The sequence below is a fragment of the Malus domestica genome, chromosome 07, assembly GCF_042453785.1.
Source record: "Malus domestica chromosome 07, GDT2T_hap1".
NCBI lineage: Eukaryota > Viridiplantae > Streptophyta > Magnoliopsida > Rosales > Rosaceae > Malus > Malus domestica.
This window is the reverse complement of record NC_091667.1, coordinates 6,486,632-6,509,627: the sequence shown is the minus strand read 5'-3', so window position 1 is coordinate 6,509,627 and position 22,996 is coordinate 6,486,632. Positions and strand designations below refer to the sequence as shown.

The following is a 22,996-nucleotide window of genomic DNA, read 5'->3' as shown; positions in this document are numbered from 1 at the left end:
TTAGAAGAAGGTTTTGGGCTGTTTTATTCTGGGGACGACGTGGTGTTTGTGAACTGCTTGCACACTTTGGGCAGAGCCGCGAAACGTTTTAAAGAGAGTGACTTAGTTCGCTACTTATCCCAAGAATCATTCACCACTTAAGGCTTCTAAATTTTTCGGGTAACTTCGTTCCTTTCTATTTCAGTTTACAACAATAGGAAAACATGCTGAAAAAATACTTCGTGTTTCTTGCCACACTTTGGTGATAGAGGATGGATATGAGGATCCTTTCATAGTTCTGCCAACTCGAAAAAATTTGGTCAACGAGACAAAACAATTTCAGCTATCTTTTGGAAACCAAAATACTGACTTTGGGAAAACAGACTTCATCTTCATGGACTACTACAAGATCAACTGCATTCGAACCCAACAATTGCCTTAGTCACACCGCAAACATCTGTTACCACTACAGGAAAACAAATTTTAATTGAAGCGTCCCAAAGCCCATTTACGCCCTCCCAACAACTGCATCAACAACCCCAACCAACTACACCCACAAAGACTTCAAAGAGAGCGTTGTTTCCTGATCAAACAGAGAAATCTGACAGGTAAAGTAGACTTCTTGCTTAATCATCTCATGTGTAAATCTTGCAAACCATGCTTCTCTTAGGTATATGAATATGTTTTCCTACACATGAAAAAGCTTCACACCACTCTTTCACACTCTTTTGTCACTCTCACATTCATCTCTAACCTTTTAAATTTGTACCTTGACTCACAGCAAAAGACCTCGCGATGACCAAACAGAGACAACCAATTTTGCCAGAATTGCTAGAGAAATCCACAATCTAGTTGTCCCCAAAATTGAACCAGCTGACAAAGTTCCGTTAGCCGCACTCAGAACAAAATCTCAAAGCAAAAAACCCAAAGATAGCTAACTTACAATTTATTTTTCACGCACACGCCTATATAACAAACATTATAGTAGCGTTTCTTAAACTATGATTTATATATTTTTGCTATAGTGCGGAAGATGTCCACTCTAAAAAAAAGTGAACAATGCAATCTCCGTAATCGACTGCTGCAAGCCGTTCTACATGTTTTCAGCTATCAACATTTTTGCTTCAACACTTGCATGTTCTTTGCTTTGCACGTTTGTGCTTGGAAACTTAGATGCTAGAATGAGAACAAAACAGTCTTTATCTTTTTTGTCAACTACTCAAACATGTACCTAACCTAGAATATATGTATTTTACCACCTTGGCTACAAGGGCAACATGTCTGTGAACTATATGTTACTTCTGTTTCTTCTATATATTAGGGAACCAAAAGTTCCGTTTCGTCCTGTTAAATATACAATGCAATTCAAGGTGATGCATTCAAAACCTCTCACGTACATGAAATTTTTCATTGTAACAGGAACACGAGTGGTACACTACGTATTTTTATGTTAAGTGGTGATAAATTTTATTTTTTAAGTTATTAATTTGTTAACACACATATTCCACCATTTATATGGTAACACGTGGTGTACCATCCTGTGTACCGGTCACACTGAAAAATCTCTCCTCACGTACGATGGTACGAGTGCAAGAAAATATCATTAAATCATAAATCTATGTATTAGCATGTTGGACAAGCTCTTCATGAAACTAAACTTGTCATGTGTATCACATTTGATATTCTTGTCGTAAGTAGGACAATGGCTTTTAGATCATTCTTTTCATTCTTGTCCGAGACTCCCAACTATAAGCAAGTCAGGAATAATATTTTAGGTCAGTAAGGCAATCATGACCAGTAGTACTACTTTCTTACTTTAACTAGAATGTGTTCCAAACATATGTAAATGCTAAGATGTAGTTTCCTAGATAAGGGTGATATACTATGTTTGAAAGGCTATTTATTTAAATTATATTTTGTACATCACATGTGCCGGTTCATGGTTGATTTTTTTTTTAATAATTTAAATGAAAAATCTAACCATTAACCGTCACATAATGTAATTACAAAATATGATCTGAAAAAAAATGTACTCTTAGCATTTTTCCATAAATAAAGTATGCTACAGGCAACAACATGACCTTTAGTTTTCCTTGATAGAGACGACAGCTTCTACCACATAAATCGTGTACCACATATATACCAACCTTTCCATGCAGATAAAGTCATGCTTCCATGCAGATAAAGTCATGCATCTATACTACTGTCCTTTAACAAATTAACATCTCTTCTTCATCATCAAGCTTCTATTTTCTTGGAGCTCAAGTGATGCACTGCTGTGCCATATTATACGTATTATATAATGCATACAAACTAGAAATATTGTATAGCATGACACAGCTCGCTAGGGCCAAAACACTTAAAACCACATTGAATTCCCTTGTTAATTAGTTTAGACAAGCACTTTAATAATGTCCCAAAAAGATGAAAATGTAGTTTCCATGAAGAAGGAGCTGTCCGTGACGAAAGTTGCGAAAAGAGGAGGTGGACAAGCAAGCGGAGGAGACCAAGGCCAACCTGCAGAAATCACCACCACGGAGCAAACTTCAGAGGAGGTGATTACAATCCATGAGGAGGTAATAAGAACCAGTAGGGGGGAGAAACTAAAGAAAATGAGGGAAGCATTGGCAGAAGCAGCTCAAAAGCAAAATGCCAAACCAAAGATCCAAAGGGTTCCCTTCATGCTCCGTGATCACAAAAATTTAGACAAGTACTACGAGCCAAGGGTGGTAGCACTCGGTCCTCGCCACCATGGTAAAGAAAAGTACAAGCAGGCAGAGAAAGTCAAGCTTCAATTGACAGAACACTTTATCAAAGATAGTGAGCAGACTAATAACGATGAAACGTTGCTCAAGAACGTTGAGGACAAGATTAAGGAGCTAAGGGAGTGCTATGATGAAGAAGCAACAAAGGACCACGATGATGAGGCCCTCGCGTGGATGCTGTTCGTTGATGGGTGTTCGACGTTGGAATTCATGCACAAATATGAGGAGTTGGAAGTTTTTAAGATCAAGAGAGACCAAGTGGCATTTGTAGAACAGGACATGTTCTTGCTAGAAAACCAACTCCCCTATCAACTCCTCGAGTTGCTGATCAGCTCAAGCAACAAACGTGTGGACTTGGAAGCCTCAATCGAGGAATTTGTCAAGAAACATGGTGGAGCACCAGTAGTTCAAGGCCCTGCCGTGGAAAGAAAGCCAACTCATCTTCTTGACCTTCTTCGGACAAGAATGGTAGGACGTCCACCTAGCCTGAGTACAGAACCAGGTCCACCTAGCCTGAGTACAGAACCAGGATGTACTCATCATATTCTTGACCTTCGGCCAATGGTAGGACCTCGACCTAGCCAGAGTACAAAACCAGGATGTACTCACCGTCTTCTTGACCTTCTTCAGACAATGGTAGTACCTCGACCTAGCACCTTGCCTCATTCTTTTCGCAACGTACAAGAGCTTCAGGCAGCCGGTATCCATTTTAGGCCTAGTGAGAAAAACTCATTGATGGACATATATTTTAAGCCTCTGTTTCTATGCTGTGGATTCCTTTATCTTCCCATAATAAAAGTTGACGACTCGATGGGGCCTAAGTTCATGAACATGATAGCCTACGAAATGTGTCCTGATTTCCAGAACGATTTTGTGGTCACCTCTTACATAGGCTTCCTCGATTCGCTCATTGATCATGCAGACGATGTGAAGCACTTGAGGAAAAAGGGCATAGTTCAAAACTTGCTTGGGAGTGATCAGGAGGTGGCTGAACTCTTCAACGAGATAAGCACTGACTTGGTCCCTAACAATGCGATTTACCGATATGTTACAGCACAGATAGAAGATCACTACAAAACCAAGTGGAAGACATGGATGGCTCAATTCTTTCATGACCATTTCAATAGTCCCTGGACTTTCTTGGGTTTCATTGGCGTTCTACTAGGACTTGGCTTGAGCGGTATGCAGACGTGGTATGCAGCCTTTTCCGATCCCTCTCCATGTGATGCCGTATGCAAGTACCTGAAAACACACCCCGGCTGAGAGATTCGAGTACATATCAACTGCCTGCTACCTCTGCAGTTTTTCACAAGTCATAGTTTCTCAACAGTCCTTTCTACTGTACGCAAGTGTGACGACTACAATAAGTGAATTATATTATTTTGTTGTTGTTGGAAATAAGTGAATTACAATGTACGTGTGCGCTTTGTTCTTACTGTATTGACGGAAACTTTTTTTCAGATTGTATTTTTAGATTGTATTTTTAGAATTCTATTTCAATCTCACTTTTGCTATATAAAACTTAAATTTCCCCACCTAATCCCTTAGAATTCAACTTTCATCTTCGTTTGCCATTTTCCGTCAATTATGTAAATAATTTTGTTAGTACTCTGACATGACGTTAGTGGGGTCGACTTACCTACTTGTATATCTGCCACATCATTGCTAAGTCACTTTAAAACTATTAAAAAAGCTGCTGACTTGGGCTACAGAGGTTCTTATTCCCCTTCTTTTCTCCACGCCACCACCATAGAACCCATAACAACCCCATTGCAATGCATTTTCAGGGAACTTGTTTGATGGATAATCCTTTTCATTTTTTGTAATTATGTGATTTTGTTGATTTTCTAGTGACTTCTATTTTGGATATTTTTTATATGTCATTCAATATGAAATTTGAAAATTCAGGGAAGGTGCTCTTACATCTTCTCCAATTACCACCACTTATGTAGGAAAGCTAGTTTGATTATCAAACCCTCTCTCTCTCTCTCTGTTCTCTCTCTTTCTCTCTCCGTGGGAATAAGGGGAAGTAGGTCCTTCACTTGGTCTGCTTGGCTATTGATTATGGCTTTTCTTGTCTTTGGCTTATCCGGTGAAACTTGTAGAGCAAGGGATGATAGTACAAACTGTTGTGTTTGACTCATACATTTGTGAGTAATTATGAGTCATGTGTTAACAACAATGAAGTAACCTGTGTTTGTTTTCGGTGTAAATATCACATGATGTGGGTTGCATGAAAATTGCAGACAAGTGCTACAAAGTAAAAGCAAAAGTTTGGTGGATATGATCATGAGTAAAGATATAATGATGATACTTGCTTTTTGCTTTAATGATGATGCAAGACACAATGATCTTGGCCTTAATGTTGATGGCTTGGCCTTATATTGAAAAGGCTTGCCGAGTGAGAAAGGGGCATCAAGGGAAGCATCCAAGGAGATGGTGAGAGCATTTGGCTCTACCATGGGAAATGTTGAACATGGGTTGAGAGAAAATCAAGAGAGCTAGAGTGAAAAATATTCTAGTGAAAGAACTCTTGGGGTAGAGTGAGGCTCTTGGGAAAATTCTATGAGTGGGTGTGCAAGGGATTTGGGATTGGGTTATGTCGATTTAACTCATGTGTATCTTGTACTGTTATTCTCATAGTAAAGAGTAATATCTCTCCGGGGACGTAGGCAGGATTTTTGCCCAACCTCGTAAATTTCTCGGTGTCTTTATTTCTTGTATTTTATTATGTTTAACTGAGTGTGATTTAGTGAGGTTGTAATTTGAATCTCGTTTCCGCACTAATGAATGGCCAAGGCACAACACAAACTGTACCTTCTCCTGGGCAATATTCACAACATAAGCTACCCTTTTCGACTAAAAGATAGTCCAAAGCACTGCAGCCACGTTCCGTATACGCTGTCTTGTGAGAACGACACTACAGTAGTAGACCTACCGTCTTCCGGAAAATGTTATTTCCAGGCAATCAACTATGATAACCACACAATCCGCATCATAGATCCTGGCCTTCAGAACAACAATTGCTCCTCCATGTCGAGAAACTTTCCGCTTGAGCCTGATACATTGAATTTACCATATGCTTTGTATGGTAAAGATACAAGGGATTCACCGCTTTCAACAGTTGTATTTTACTTGAAGTGTTCGAATCCAATGAATTCTTCTCTGTATGTGGACACTGCTCCATGCTTCGATGCAAGTGCTTCTTCTTCGAGCCAACCAAAAAAGTATAGCTACGTCAAGGTCGGTTTGATGGAAGTAAGGGATTTGGATGAGGGTTGCAGTGCAGAGTGGATGACTTGGGCGCTCTCGAGCTACGTCAACGACTACAACACCTCTTATGAAAACATACACAAGGCGCTCATGTATGGATTTGAGCTTCGAGTAGTCGGTATTGATGAATATCTGGGTCCACTCTGCCCAGGCCAATGGAGAAGTAATCTTAAATGTTTTCCACACAGCATCCCAGGTGCGTGAATTCTCATAGAATATAAAGGCCATGGCTACTGATCACTATGTTTAACTCGTTTCCCCACGCATAATGTTACGTTGTCAAACTTATGTTTTTCAATAAATTAAATACTTGTATTGTCAAACTGTGCAATCCTTCTAAACCAAACATTCAAATCAAGCGAAATGCTAAAGACATTCTCTCAAAAGTGAGACTCTTCATGAACTCTCCGCCACCTCCTCTTTGTAGCACAATTCCCGTGCTAACATTATAAAACAATGTGCCAAAAAAGATTAGGTGGCGGAGAATCCAAGGAGAGTCACAAAGAGTCTCTTAGCATTTCTCTCAAATCAATGGTTTAAATTTACAGTTTGATAATTGTTGTCAAATAGTCTAGTATAAGAGAGCATTTACCTTTCGACTCCAATCCAAAAGTATGAGGATGTTTTATTTCCCATTTCTAATACTAAATTTCCACTTGGGGTAGAACTAGGGCTCGGCACAGGTCGGGCTGGGCCCAATTTTGAAGGAACAAGACTGGACTCGGGTTTATAAGAAACGGGCCGGGCACATCATATTTCAATACAAGAATCGAACGTAATCCAGCTTGTTTGAAACAGGCCGGTCCGTGACAGGTCCACGGGTCCCCATTTTTTTTTTTTTGGAAAAAAAAAATTATAGCAGCACAGCTGCACAGATTCAGTTTCACACATTACATGAAATAAGGCTCCATTTTAGAAGCAGTCCATACTCCTCTAGGATCCAATGAAATAAGGATCCACCATTCACTGCATACATTTAGAATCACATCTAACAACGCTTTAAGGAAAAAACTAATCACAACAAAAGAAGCATCATACTCCCTCTTGAGATCAAACCACATAGTGCCCTCCTCTGTAACTGTGTTTAAAGACAACTGCATCTGAAATGAAAATGTCGGATCTTATCCAAGGAAAATTCCTTAATTTTAAAGTCGCCAAACAAACTTTAGCATCTGTCAAATAGTAGTGAATCTCATCATTCCTACATCTGGCTGCAGTTTTTGTACATAAACCAAGCCAATATGCGTAAAACCAATGCCAGAAGACAATGAAGCAAAGAAGCGTAAACCAAAGACAAACTTTCAATGAAAACAGTGAAGGATAACAGATGAATAGCAAACCAAATGTGAGGATGGTTCCATAATGTAGACATATGAAAGAATCCAAGCTAAAAAAATCTGCACGTTAAACAATCCCCAAGCAATACGAAACCAAATCATAAGCCAAGAACCCAAACCCCTTCAAAAAGCAGTATGCTCCCCTTCAACAAAGTTGAACCCAGACAAAAGTTGGGATGTCTCTGCATACAAAAAGTACTCTCAAACATAGAGCAAATTTATAAACTAAAAAAAGAAAAGAAAATCATAAAGATCTCATAAGAACAACAAATTAGAAAAGAAAACCAATGTGATCAAATCGAAGCCCAACTCTGAGTTGTCAACATGCAAATATGGACCATGAAAGAAACAAGTACTAAACTCCTGAGTCCTGATGCTTTCTAAAACCATGGTTAATTAATCCTCATCTAATTTCAGAAAGCAATTAATTCACCTAAAAATGAAAACAAATACAATAACCCCAAAATTGAATACATGAACCAAAAGGCTGATCAGATCTTAGGGTTTCAAATCCAAAACTATGTCATCTAAGCACCCTAAATTATTATTCTAAATCCAAAATATTATTCAAAAAATGAAACTAAAATCATCAAAATTCACTAAAACAACAAAACCCAACAGATCACCAAGCTAGCTCATCAAAATTCCAAATATTTCATCTCTGATGTACAAATTTAACAGCTAAACATCATTCAAATCACAAATTCCAAACAAGCGGACAACTATTTAAGCCCAAAAACAATAAATTCAACAAAAAAAACATGAAAAATCTCAAGACTTACCGGAGAAACCAAGTTGCTTTGACATGGGTGCAACTCAAAAACCTCCGGGAGGCTGAAAGTGCAAAGCTTTCTGCCAAAAAACCCTCGAAAGAGAGAGACCCAGAAATGATTAAGGCTGCAACAACGATCAGTAAAGGTTGAAGGCACTGATGCATGAGAGGTTGGAGCTATACGGACATGGAAACCCTATCAGTTACGGCAAGAAAGGAGAGATGGAGGAGAGGGAAAGAGCGGAGCGAGATAGAGGGAGAGAGAGGCAGCTGAAAGAGTGATTCTGGGACCTTCGACTCGGGTAGAAACGAGGGTAGAAACTAACGGTTGAGATTGGATGATAGGTTATCATTCAATCTCGGCCGTTCATTATAATTAGAAACGGATTAGTCTGGGTACCCGTTTTTCTATGTATCTGGACTTGGCCTGCCCCACAAATTAATGATATCAGCCTTTCCAGGGCCGCGGTTTCTCTACCCGTTTGCCCACTTCTAGGTAGAACAAATTGGGTATCTAACTTCACTCATTAGTTTTAAATTTTTGTCTCTAAACACACATACACACACACACAAATGGAACTACGTAGAAATATCGATCAACAGGCACAAAGGCAATGTTTGATTTAAAAATGCAGACAAACACAGGACTTGGGAGTGCACAATGACAACATAAAAACAACCTTTACAATTTAAAAAAATCTTTTCCAACTTTGTATGCTGAATTGCTAACGTTGTGTTCGTCTCGAGGAATTTCTGATGGGGAGGTTTCCTAGTCAACGAGCACACAACTCCCCGAGAGGTTGGCGCAGGTTGATATTGTTTGTCGGGCTTCTACTTATTGGCGGGCTGTAGAGAAGGACAGAGTTAATCCTGAAAAGTGCCTTTGTGGGGGCCTTAGATGTAGGCATTGAGGCTCACAATCAAAATTAACTTTAGGTATTCAGGCGTGCCACTGCCATCTTTAGCATGACAGATGTAAAACAGATGTTTAGTTTAATCGTATATGCCCGAGAGACCAAGTTAGCTATGAAAGGTGCCTTTGTAGGGCCTTAGGTGTAGGTCTTGAGGCTCACAATCAAAACTAACCTAGTACTTGAACATATAGTGGTTGTTTCATTGTTGCAGAAATTTTACAACTGTTATACTTTAATCACCCGAGCTCGCAGAGCAGAACAAACCCAGATAGGTGCCTTTGTAGGGCCTTAAATATAAGCCTTGAGGCTTCCTATCAGAATTAATTCTATACTCAAGCGTTCTATGGCAATCATAATATAACAAGAGTAAAACTAAGAAATAGGCTGATTACTTGCGCCCCAAGTAACTTCAGACTTCTTGTTATCAAGGATTGTCATGGATGGGTTAACCACATAAAGTTCTTTTTTTATGCCTTAAGACCAAGGACTTTTGGTTGATCAATCTTATATGCCTGAAAGGTTAAAACTTATATATAGTCAAGCATGATTGGGCACCATTAAACCGGCCAGATCCAAGAACCAAGAAGTCTTTTAATCATAAACTTGCTAGAAATAACTTGGATACAGATGGAAGTATACATTATATTACTAGTTTTATGAATGGAAAGACAGGACAAAGAGGGTTGGCAAGGTTTCACCTTGTCGGGTAAGGCTGATTGTCTTGCAACTTCCTCTCTTTCTGATTTACATAGGGTTTGAGTGCTAGAAAGGGAGATTGGGAGATGAGTTTATAGGAGGAAATCGATACTACATCGAGATTCAGACAAGGTAGCAGAGCCTTTACAAAGACTTCTGGTGAAGGTTGATCCTGAAAATGATGAAGACTTGGTGCTGACCACAGCTTCGTATGCAAATCTAGCTTGAGCAGAGTTTGTGTATTTGTTTGTTTGATTGAGTGTCCCTATCTCTGATTTCTCCTTCCTCTTTTATAGACGATTTGGCTTGGCTGCTTGTAACATCAATCTTGCCCAAATGCAGTTGAAGGGTAGTAACTCATCAGCTTTTTACTTGTACTGCCATTGTGAAGTACTTTTGGGCTGATTAGCTGGCTGGTCTATAGCACTTGACCTTTAGGTAGGTGAGCAAGTGGCTTAAGTGGTTTGCACTTAGTCAGAAAAAGGGCCTCTTCTGCCTTCTGGGCTTCGACTGAGCCTCGGGCTTCTTTCCTTCTAGACCTTCTTTTGGGCTAACTTCCTTTTGAGCCCAAAGTTCAAGTTTTAACCCAAATAGTGCCCCCTTCAATTAATATTTAGGCTGGAATTCCAGGCGCCAATATTGACTGAATAGTCGCCTGCGCATGTTACGCCTGCTTGAGGAACTTGTGTCTTCTAGACGGGTTTATTGCGATCACGCGTCTCTTGCTCTTCCTATGACCTTTGAGCTATCCTCTAATGTTCTTATAAATTCCGGCTCAAATCTTCATTTTTGAACAAATAACTTAAGCCAAAAGCTTCTTATGCCCAGCCAACAGATCATCTTCAACCTTCCACTTTATCACCATCGGGCGTTTCTACCTTCTAAGTTTTCTTCTAAAACTAGGGAAATGGGTTCCTCAGAATTCACGTGGAGTTTCCTAAAACTCCCTTTTCGAGAGAAAAAGGATTTTCATCAAGTAACTACCATCTCCAACACCTTTGGTCAAACACCCCGCTATCCCCAACACCTTTGGTGAGGCGGTTTCCTCGTTCTGAGCTTTGAACTTTTACAAGTTTGGTCGAAGGATCACCATTCTGGTAGTTGCCCCGATAAGTCAGACTTTACCATCATACCTGGTGAAGGTTCGCATTGAGGGTCCTTTACCAAGCTCATCTTGGCCTCACAACCAGATCACCTAATCGGGTTTTGTCCATGAAGACATCAGAAAACTGGTCGAGACATCACTGCAACTAGAAGGAACTGAGCATATCACATTAGAGCTGAATCTGATGTAAATTTCACGAATTTTTCGAAATGAATAAAACATCATTTTAACAACTTTTATCTTTCTGTTTTCTTGAATGGTCGATGAACGAACACTGCACTCTGGCACCCCGAAGCCTACTTTATCTTACATCTTCTTCAATATAACAATCCCTAACATCCCATAATGTAGGACAATACTTTTTTTAAGAATTTGACATTGATGGGATGTTTCTGCCAATTTCCTTCGATATCCGCCAAGTAGTATCCTCATTTGTCTAATACTTGACTAACAATGAAAGGACCTTCCCATGTTGGGCTCCATTTCCCAAAACCCCTCAGCTGAGCTCCTAAAAGGATGACTGTTTTCCATACTAAATCTCCTTCCTTGAAAGACTTCAGCTTTACCTTCCTTGTATTTGTTTGCAAACTCTTCAACTTCTTTTGATATAAAAGATGGCCCGCGATTCGTGACTATGGTTTCGGGCACCCCAAACCTGTGCAGAATCTTGGTCTCAATAAATTTCTTGACTGCAAGTGAGGTTATGGTCTTTACGGCCGAAGCTTCTACCTATTTGGTGAAGTAATCCGTCGCCACAATTATGAAAGTATGCTCTTTGCTAGAAGCTGGATAAATCTGCTCGATGAAGTCCATTGCCCATTCTCTGAAGGGCCAAGGCTTGACCATTGGATTTAAAGGTACTGAAGGCACATGTTGGAGGGGTTCATGCCTTTGACATTCTTCACAACCTCGGGGATAAGACTTGCAATCTTTTTCTACGTCGGGCCAGAAATACCCATACCTCCTAAACAACCATCTTATCTTCGTTCTAGCTTGATGTGCCCCGCATATTCCTTCATGTACTTCGGCCATTACTCTCATAGATTCCTCTTGGCCTAGGAATTTCAACAGTAGTCCATCTGGAGTTTTCCTTAGCAGGCTCCCCACCCATAAGACATACTTGGTTGCTTGCTGTCTATTATTCTTGCTTGTGGGTGAAGAAGGATCTTTCAAATAATGAATGATAGGCGATCTTCAGTCTTCCATTTCTCTTTCTGGAACCATTATATCTAAACTGAATCCCCTTTCTAGGATAGAAGGAAGATTTCTTCTTTTAATCTCAACATCTACTCCATATTTCCTTTCCTGGATTGGTACTCCTGAGGCTACTTATGCCATCTCGTTGGCCGCCAAATTGAATCCCCTGGGGACATAATTAACTAATATCTCAGAATCCCAATAGCTCAATAATTGCGTGGCCGCCAAGTAATACCCAGCCATGGTGATATGTTTGCACTTGTATTCTCCATTTAGCTGATTTATTACTAACTTTGAATCACCAAACACATCTACCTCCATTGCCCCCAGCTCTATCAAGATTTCTAAACCAATTATCAAGGCTTCATACTCTGCCTGATTGTTGGTGTTCCCTTGGTAATTTAGGAGGAACGAGTAATAATGGTGAACGCATTGGGGATTTATGATGACAATCCCAGCTCCAGAAGCCTTCTGAGTGCAAGAACCATCAAAATACAGCTTCCAAGGAGTAATTCATAGGCCAGTTACTCTTTTTATTTCTTGTTGTACCCACTCTTTTTTGCCCGAGATGTTCTTGCCTGGTGGGATCCAAATGCTAGTCACTTCCAGGGTCCCCGGTATATTGACAATCTCATCTTGAGACTCTTGATGCTCTGTCAAGAAGTCGGTAATTGCTTGGCCCTTGACCGCCCTTTGGGGTTCATATTGCAAGCTAAACTTTGATAATGCAAGAATCCACTTCCCAATCCTTCCTGTTAGCATTAGTTTTGACAACATATACTTTATCACATCTATTTTGGCGATGATGTGCATGTGACAAGGTAACATGTAATGCCTCAACTTACTAGCAGTGAAATACATAGCTAGGCACAATCTTTCTATTGGGGAGTATCTTGTTTCTACACAGTCAGAATTCTACTGTGGTAGTACACCGCCTGCTCCTTCCCGCCTTCATTGTTTTGGGCTAGTAAACTCCCAATTGATTTCTCTGAAGTAGAAATATTTAGCTTTAAGGGTTTTCCCCTTTGAGGTGGTACTAACACTGGTGGAGAAGTCAAATAGGCTTTGATGTTGTCGAAAGCCTTTTGGTGTGGTGGTCCCCACTCAAAATTTTCTTTATCCTTTAGTCTCAGCAGAGGAGTCAGCGGCTGGATCTTGCCCGCTAAATTGGCAATGAATTTCCTTACGAAATTAATTTTGCTTAGTAGTCTCAGAAGTTGCACCTTGTTGTTGGGCGAAGGTGACTCCATTATTGCCCGAAACTTGCTCTTGTCCACTTCTACACCTCTTTGATGAACCAGGAATCCCAAGAAGTTGCCCGCTCTCACTCCAAACGCACACTTCTTTGGATTCATCTTTAGTTTATGGATCCTCATCCTTGTCAAAGCTTGTCTGAGGTCTGTCAGATGCTGCTTTTTTGTTTTGGATTTCACCATGATGTCATCGATATACACCTCCATGTTATGGCCAATCAGATCATGAAAGATGGCATTCATTGCCCTTTAATAGGTTGCACCAGCATTCTTGAGCCCGAATGGCATAACTAGGTATTCATATGCCCCCACATGCCTGGGACACCTAAAAGTTGTTTTGTGTATATCTTCCTGTGCCATCTTTATCTGATTATACTCGACATTTCCATCCATAAAAGATAAGACTTTGTGTTTTGCCACTGCATCTATAAGTAGATCAGCCATGGGCATGGGATATTCATCTTTTGGTGTAGCGCCATTAATATTTCTGTAATCAACGCAACATCGTACTGCTTTTGTTATGGCTTTTAAAACGGGTACAATGTTGGCCAACCACTCTACATATTTGGCAGGCCTAATAAATCCAGCTTTTACTAGTCTTTCAATTTATTCTTTGACCTTTTCTTCTATTTCTTTTGACATCCTTCGTGGCGCTTGCTTAATAGGTTTATATCCCTCCTTGATGGGCATTCTGTGTTCCACCAAGGTTGAATTTAAACCTGGCATCTCAGTATAATGCCAAGCAAAACAATCTTTAAATTCTTGCAAAAGATAGACAATCTTTGCCCGATCATTAGTGTCTAACAAACCACTAATTTGTATAGGTCTTGGATCTCCTTCTGTCCCCAAGTCAATGACTTCCAAAGGATCCTGAACTTCTAGTGGTGGCTTGTCAAGCTCTGCGCACAAAAAAATTCGACTAACTTCGGGTTTTCGGGCAAGTCGTCTGGCCCATCCAAGTCATATATGCAATCGGCCATTCGTATGGCCGCATTCAGTTCTTCTCCGCAAAGCTCTTATCTGCTTTTATCCTGGCTGGTCGGAGTTCTTAGCTGCCATTCCTGCTCTTCTTTTTCTAAGAGCTCCATTTCTTGCTTTTTTCATCTCCCACACCAATAGTCTTTTGATCAGGGACCTGACTACCATTACCTGATCCTTTCTCTTTTGTTTTGTCATTAATGGTATTGGGATGTTGGGACGATGCAGGGTTTATCCCATTCTTCTCTAGTGAGGAGCATTCCTTATTCTAAGAGCTTTTGGCCCGTACCTTGGTAGGGCAGTCGTTCTCATCTGCTCCTGAACATTGCAAAATTCCTACATTGGGATTGTAGAAACTTGCCTCCGCAACATTAGCTGTAGGGAAAAATGGTCGTGATTCGGCCTCCACCATCTCCCGAAAGCATGTTCCCTTCGTCCTTGCCTCATGGTAAACAATAACTTGCTGATATAGAGTGGAGGGTATGGCGAGACTTTGATGGATCCAGTTTCTTCCGAGTAATGCTTCATAGGTTGAAGCGCAATCCACCACAAAGAATGCCAACATGATTTGTTTAGACCCCAAGTCCACTTCTAAGGGAAAAATCCCATGAGTTTTGGTGATAACACCCGAGAAGCTCAAAACTGTGAAGTCCGTGGGAATGAAATCTTCTACACCTCTCCCTATCTTCTTCATTTGCTTGGTTGGTAGTACATTAACAACCGCTCCACCATCAATCAAAACCCTTTTGAAGGGCACCCCCTTTAAATGAGCTGCAACATATATTGGCTTAAGATGGTTGGCTAACAACATATTTGGGCGGCTGAACACCATTTTATCCGTATAGATCCTTAATAGACCATCCTTGGATGTCTTAGATGATTCAACTTTTCCCAACTCTCCATCTTTAGCTACTTCAACACTGACATGGGCCATCATTGGCTCCGTTGTCAAATAGTCACCTTCCATAGTGGCGGGCTGATCCGGCCCGGCACCAAACATGACAGATAACATATACGTCAGGTTGACATGAAAATTGCTAGGTTCTGGAAAGTCTTCTTTCTTGCTCCCGATTTGGCCCATAAACTCATTTAACCAGGTCATCGCATCTTCTGGGAGTAGTGGTTATGGTGCCCCATCCTGTTAATTTATGCCTGAATCTAGTATCTGTTTTGGCACTTCCTCAAAAAAGATCCACCAATGATATAGAAGAGAGTCTCATTTCGGGCGAAACAGTTCCAAAACAAATAGGCCCTGTCTTCTATCCAGGAGTTGGCATCATTATCATATCTTCTTGAGCTCTCCTCAAGATCATGTACTTCCCAAGGTGTAGGCTTTATGGTACATAGTTTCCTTCACCTTCTGTTTTGCTATTAGCCATCTCCACCTCTTTTTTACTCCTCCAGTGGAACTAACTACTTCCCTCAGATGATGTTTTTTCAAACTTTGGATTCTTGGAGGCTTCAGACGTCGCATGAGTCTTTAAAGAGTTCATGTAGGCTTTGTGCTGCCTCTGGACCCTTCTAATCATGGAAGCTCCCCTTTGTTTGGCGGGTTACCCATTCTTTCTGACCACGTACCATTTTCGCCCGAGACGAGCAGGATTATCCTTTTTGACAATCCTATCATTCCTTTTAAGTTCTCTTTTTGTATGGCTATATTGGGGATGCCTTATCTCCCTCTCTTTTGAACCTTTGGCCTCTTTGTCTTCCGCTTCCTCAGAAGCTTCATGATTTCGTAATATTTCTGATAAAGCTCTAGGTTGGGAATCCCATCCTTACCGTTGAAAAACACTTCGGGAAGTATCTTTTCCTGTTATCCTCCTAGCCTTATCGCGAGCTTCTTTTCTTTCTTTTTCTTCTTTCCTCCTGATCAACTCATGATCAATGAGAACTCCTGCTGGCGGTATTTCGAGCTCACACTCGCATTGGCATCTACTGCACAGAACCATCCCTTTGATTATGGCTGCTTTTGGATGTTCGGGCAATTTGATCACCCCTTTTGTGGATTTGTCAGCCGGCCTTTCTTCTTCTGTATCCCTTGCAACCTTTTTTCCCCTTCTCGGCCTATGCTAAATTAATCATATTGACTGGGGCCTCTGAAAATGGATCTGGATGCTTGTCCACCATTATTTCGACTTGCCCCTGATTATTCTGTAAGAATATTGATGGGCTAGGTGGATTATTTGCCAAGGTCATTTCTTCATCTGGCTGGTTGTCCTCAAGCTTTTTCCTTTCTTCTTCCCCATCATCTTTTCCCCCAAGTAGAGGTAAAGATATGAGAATAGTTAGTCCCATCACCAGGTCTGTTTTCCTTCTGAAGTCTGCGGAGGCGTTTTCCAATCTTTGCAACATTTGCAACAAGTTAGTTTGCACGTCTTCATTAATGATTTTTTTTGGAACAGCTGCCCTTTTTAAATTTTCAGATGTTTTTGACATATTGCTTTGACAAGTAAGATTTGATCAAGAAATCTCACCGGGCGTGCCAAAACTATGTTCGTCTTGAGGAATTTCTGATGGGGACGTTTCCTGGCCGACAAGCACACAGCTCCCCAAGAGGTTGGCGCCGGTTGATATTGTCTGTCGGGCTTCTGCTTATTGGCGGGCTGTAAGAGAAGGACAGAGTTAATCCTTAAATGTGCCTTTGCAGGGGCCTTAGATGTAGGCCTTAAGGCTCACAATCAAAATTAACTTTAGGTATTCAGACATGCCACTGCCATCTTTAGCATGACAGATGTAAAACAGATGTTTAGTTTAATCGTATATGCCCGAGAGACCAAGTTAGCTATGAAAGGTGCCTTTGTAGGGCCTTAGGTGTAAGCCTTGAGGCTCATAATCAAAACTAACCTAATACTTGAACATATAGTGGTTGTTTCATTGTTGCAGAAATTTTACAACTGTTATACTTTAATCACCCGAGCCCGCAAAGCAGAACGAACCCAGATAGGTGCCTTTGTAGGGCCTTAAATATAGGCCTTGAGGCTTCATATCAGAATTAATTCTATACTCAAGCGTTCTATGACATCATAATATAACAGGAGCAAAACTAAGAAATAGGCTGATTACTTGCGCCCCAAGTAACTTCGGACTTCTTGTTATCAAGGATTGTCGTGGATGGGTTAAGTCCACATAAAGTTCTTTTTTTATGCCTTGAGACCAAGGACTTTTGGTTGATCAATCTTATATGCCCGAAAGGTTAGAACTTAGATCTAGTCAAGCATGATTGGGCACCATTAAACCGGCCAGATCCAAGAACCAAGAAGTCTTTTAATCATAAACTTGCTAGAAATAACTTGGATACAGATGGAAGTATACATTATATTACTAGTTTTATGAATGGAAAGATAGGACAAAGAGGGTTGGGCAAGGTTTCACCTTGTCGAGTAAGGTTGATTGTCTTGCAACTTCCTCTCTTTCTAATTTATAGAGGGTTTGAGTGCTAGAAAGGGAGATTGGGAGATGAGTTTATAGGAGGGAATCGATACTACATCGAGATTCAGACAAGGTAGCAGAGCTTTTACAAAGACTTCTGGTGAAGGTTGATCCTGAAAATGATGAAGGCTTGGTGCTGACTACAGCTTCGTATGCAAATCTAGCTTGAGCAGAGTTTGTGTATTTGTTTATTTGATTGAGTGTCCCTATCTCTGATTGCTCCTTCCTCTTTTATAGACAATTTGGCTTGGCTGCCTGCAACATCAATCTTGCCCAAATGCAGCTGAAGGGTAGTGACTCATCAACTTTTTACTTGTACTACCATTGTAAAGTACTTTTGGGCTAATTAGCTGGCTGGTCTATACCACTTGACCTCTAGGTAGGTGAGCAAGTGACTTAAGTGATTTGCACTTAGTCGGAAAAAGGGCCTCTCCTGCCTTCTGGGCTTCGACTGAGCCTCGGGCTTCTTTCCTTCTAGACCTTCTTTTGGGCTAACTTCCTTTTGAGCTCAAAGTTCAAGTTCTAACCCAAACACGTTGTCTTCTTCTTTGTCCCTGTAGGTTTCTTTCGATATCGGTGGGAGGTGATTTACGGTAAGGGAGTTCGTCTCAAAAATTAATCTCCCTTTTTTTTGTATTTATTATTTTTTTTAATCCAATGTTATTCTGTTATAGCTTCTGAGTTCACAACAACAGGTAACCCTTTTAGGAATTAGTTAATTATATTTGGACAAGGGCATATTTGGATTGCTCTTGAAAGGTAAAAATCACTTCCAATTGCCTTTGACAGAAAAATTAAAGTTCTTTTCGCTCATATAAGCCCTAGTTGGAGAAGCATCGATAAATCTATCAATGCATCTTCAGAAAGCACTTTAACCTCTTCTTCGAAAAATCAATTGGATTGGTCAGAAAATTTTCAACATGTTTATAACGAAAAACATTTTTTTGCACAAGTTGAGCAGAAATGCTTTTGAAAGAAAGCAATACCAAATAGATCATTACTGGTTACATGACTTAATATAAAAATAACGTTGGTATTGATTTCTTTCATAATAACTTCTGCTAAATTTTTTTGTTATTATAAACATGTTGAAATTTTAATTAAAATCCAAGTGCAATTTTTAAGAAGCAATGTTTCTTCAAATTGTGCTTCTATGAGTCAAAAACACTTTTTAAGTTTTTAGCCAAACACAACTAGAAACCCCATATTAAGATTCATTATTAAATAACTATGTACTCTAATATGCAATGACTATTTAGGGCTCATAAGTTTTTTTTTTAATTTTAAATGAAACTTCTAAATATACCCCTATCGACATAAAGTAAGTCCTTATAATTTTTCATTGTTTTAGTGATTTCATCGACATCGTTATGCAAATTAGGGCCTTCTATATATGTAACCAAATATTGGTGAGTGCAGATTTTCCTTATCAAAGAAAATAGTTTTAATTTGACTGGTTATGGAACCTATTTGGTTTAGTTCAGTACTTCTTTGACTAGTTATGGAAAACTAATCCTGCTTACCTTTATCATTGCTAAGGCAGTAAGAACCACCCATTCAAAAAAAAAAACACCTGATCACAAAATGAATGTATTACAAATCACAAACTCGATTGCGGCAAGTTTTTGTTATTCGGAGGTAATAAATTCATGTTATTCGAAGATAATCTGTGCGGCTTCTGGTTGACGGGTACCAATTTTTGTCTAGTTTTCCAAATTTATTTGTTTACTTAAATAGGATCGTAAGGCGATGCTTCTCCATGGGACACTGAGGCTGCACCTAGGATGTGGATATGTGGGGTGTAGGGAGTGTGAGGTGTATGTAGAGAATGTGGGGTTTGAGGGTATTATAGGAAAGTACGTGAGGTGCACTAAGATAAGTTGTAGTTGAAAAAGTAAATGTGAGGTAACTTCATATCTCGAACCAAGCCCGAGGAGACTGCTTGAGACCATATATCGCCTTTTTTCACCTGAAAACTTTCCCTTCCTCCCTTGTATGTAGGGTGTATTCAACAATGTGGCGGGTGTAAATTAAACAACCCTTTTGGATTTTCTGTACATATCATACAAAAATCTGGACAATAAAAATGTAAAATGCACCAAACACCATTTCTTGGTGAGTATGTGTCAAAACTTGATTTTAAATGTGGACTAATGTTTTCTTTTGGCTCATTATATTAACACCCCACAAATTGTTGAATAAACCCCACATCTTTAATACACCCCACATTTGCTTTTTCACTTAAAAATTATCTTAATACACCCCACATACTTTTCCATAATACCCCCACATCCCACATTCTCAATATACACCTTATATTTTGTATATACATCCCACGTTTCTCAAATCTTATAACACTGATTTTTTATTTTTAGGGACTGAATCTAACTATTTGAATGTTTAGTTTGCCGAAAGATTTTAAATCATCTAAACGTTTAGTTTGCCGAATGATTTCAAAATGATGATTTGCTAGGTAGGGTAACAGATGGCTTCATTGTTAGGTTTAACTTTGAGGTATGCAATTTTTGACTTTCACGAACTTCATTTCTGCAGTGTGGGGCACTTGGAAAACATTGGTATCCATTACTTCCAAACACTGAGAAATTGGAGAAAAAATTTCTTGGACGGACAAAGGTAAGGAGATTTCATGTAAACTCTCATTGTGATCCCTAAAAGATGAATATGAATATAGAAGTTTAAATAACGCAGCAAACGCAAGATTAAATAATTATCGATGTCATCAAAATCACTACAACAATGAAAAATATGAAGTCTTACCTCATGTGAAGCTGGGTTTTGATAGTTGAGAAGATAAATAATACGCTAAAAGTGATTTGGGGTGTATTTAGAATTTTTTTTTTTTAAAATCTAATAAGGTCAAAATTATCATTGCATAGTGAGGTAAATAAGTCATTTAATATTAATTTTTTATGTGGGGTGCATTCAATATTTTGTGAGGTGCTAATATAAAAGTGAGTTTTAACGAAAAGTTCGCAGTACTGTTTACTTTAACGAAAAACTACATTTTTACACTAAAAAGTCAAACCTGATACTATTCACTTTACCCTTTATTTTGTCCTTATCATTAAAACTCAAAGTTTTCAAGCCCTTTTCATTAGTTTTCCTAATATAAAAAGCCTTTTTTTTTCATGATTTCATCTATGTAGGTTTCTTTGCTCGTGGAAGATTATACGTTAGTAATAGGTTTCTTTGCTCATGGAAGATTATACGTTAGTAAGAACGTTCTCTCCAAAAGTTTTTTCATTTCTTGTTTCTTTTCTTCTTTTTGTTTAAACAACAATTGTCAATCCAAGGAACAGTCACAATTTTCTATTCTTTTACACAAATAATATTTGGGAGAGGAAAAAATCATACTCGCTATCTCTAGCGAAATGATAAATGTTCTCAACCAACTAAGCTACAAGTCTTTCGCTAGAGCAGTCCCATTAAACTCAGTTTTTCTTTGTTTTTTGCTCGTTTTCACCATCATTTATTTGGGCTTGCACATCTCAAACTTTGGATTTTACATTTCTTGCAGATAATCCTCTATGGTTTCCGGGGATATCTTCAATAAGAACTTGTATTTCTTGCATATAATATCTCAAGTTGTTGGAAGAATAATGCAAGCTTTTGTCTAGTTTTGATGGATAACAGCTCAGCTTTCGGCAACTTTCGGCTAGTCTTAGTGCTAGTGTTAGCTGTTTGTTTTAGTCATGGTGCATCTCTTATTTAATGTTTACTTTAGGCATAGTTAAGTGATAATATTCCCTCATCATTGTAAAGCTAGTTAGTGGCTTAAGTTAGAGAGAGTGGAGGTCATCATTATGCTTGCTTAGCTGCCATTGTCCTCTACCTTTTGTCCTCTATTTTCTGTCCCGTTTCTTCTTCTATATATGTTTAATCTTGTAATTGTTTTATATACGAAATATACATAAAAAAATTCAATATGGTATCAGAGCAGGAACTCTAAATTCCTGACTTTCGTAATCGTTTCCGCTAAGTTTCTTTTGCTCTAAGCCAAGATGGCTGAAGAACTCTCTGAAACTGAAAGCTCGATGGATGCTCCAGCATTTTCTGACGTTGAGGTCAATCCTAATCAACGTCTCAGTTCTGTTTTGTTGAATGAATTCAACTACCTTCCCTGGAGTCGTGCAGTATCTCTTGCACTTGGAGGAAGATCAAAGCTTGGCTATGTAAATAGTGTTATTGAAGCTCCAATAGCCACTTCTTCTACATACGAGTCGTGGCTGTGCAAAGATCAGTTGGTCATGTCTTGGTTGCTCAATTTAATGGAGCGAAGGATTGCTGAAATTTTCAGTTATTCCGAGTCACCCATGCATCTTTGGAAGCAAGTAAAAGAGATGTATGGAAATCAAAATAATGATGCCCGTGTCTTTTAGCTTAAGAAGAATCTGGCAAGTCTATAACAAGGAAGCAAAGAATTTGTTCAACACCTTGGTAGTCTTACAAACATGTGGAATGAGCTCGATGTTTATCGTCCTCATACCACTGATGCCACTGTGTTAATCAAGAGAGCAGAAGAAGACAAGATTTTTCAACTCTTGGCAAGTTTAGGTCCAGAGTTCGAAGACCTCAGAAGTTACATCTTAATGAATGTTGAACTCCCTTCCTTCACTGGTGTGTGTGCCATAATCCAAAGGGAAGAAGTAAGGAGGAAAGTCATGAATCAAGAGACTAAAGACAACGTTTCTGAGACTAGGGCTTATGTCTTTAGCAACAAACGTCCTAAAGGCAAAGTTTACAAGGGAAAAAGACCAGATTTAAAGCACAACTACTGTGATTCTATTGGCCATATAAAAGACAGATGTTGGATTCTTCATCCGGAATTGAAACCTAAGTTCTTGAAGGAGACAAAAGGTCCAAAGATAAAGGGTACACAAAAATATCTGAACAACAATAGCTACAAGGCCAACCATGCAGCTACCTTGTCGACAGAAGGAATGGTGAATTTCACTACTAATCCTGCTGCATTAATCAATGATTTTGCAGCATATCTCCACAGCAAACAGTGCTTAACAATATAGATGAAGCTCTCGTAGCTGAAGAGAAGGATCACACAGCTTTACTTGGAAAATTTGCTGGTTTTCTGGCTAAACATGACCATGTTTCATAGAAAGATATCCCAGGTATTTTCAGTGCCTTCTCTACTGCCCTAAATGCTAGTAATGAACATGATTATTGGATCATTGACTCAGGAGCCACGGATCACATGACAAATAAAATTAATAACTTACATGATTTTACAAAAATGACAAATTTTTCTCAAGTGTCAGTAGC

General features: G+C 39.3%; 2 protein-coding genes and 1 long non-coding RNA gene across 3 annotated transcripts; 2 read left to right on the top strand and 1 right to left on the bottom strand.

The window, feature by feature from the left end:
• The first annotated feature begins 2,390 nt into the window (after positions 1-2,390).
• On the top strand, positions 2,391-4,007 carry LOC103438813 (UPF0481 protein At3g47200-like). Its single transcript, XM_070825590.1, has one exon. It carries the CDS (start codon positions 2,391-2,393, stop codon positions 4,005-4,007), a length of 1,617 nt encoding a protein of 538 aa, XP_070681691.1.
• Positions 4,008-5,534: 1,527 nt separating this feature from the next.
• LOC114825820 (uncharacterized) lies at positions 5,535-22,098 on the top strand. The gene is made up of 5 exons (XM_070825589.1): positions 5,535-6,213; positions 18,259-18,291; positions 20,903-20,932; positions 21,237-21,278; positions 21,716-22,098. The coding sequence occupies exons 1-5, from the start codon at positions 5,535-5,537 to the stop codon at positions 22,096-22,098; spliced, it is 1,167 nt and encodes a 388-aa protein (XP_070681690.1).
• On the bottom strand, positions 6,744-8,508 carry LOC103438812 (uncharacterized). The gene is made up of 2 exons (XR_011582630.1): positions 8,137-8,508; positions 6,744-7,536 (listed from the first exon to the last, which is right to left on the bottom strand). It is a non-coding gene; the product is annotated as an uncharacterized lncRNA (long non-coding RNA).
• Positions 22,099-22,996: the final 898 nt, after the last annotated feature.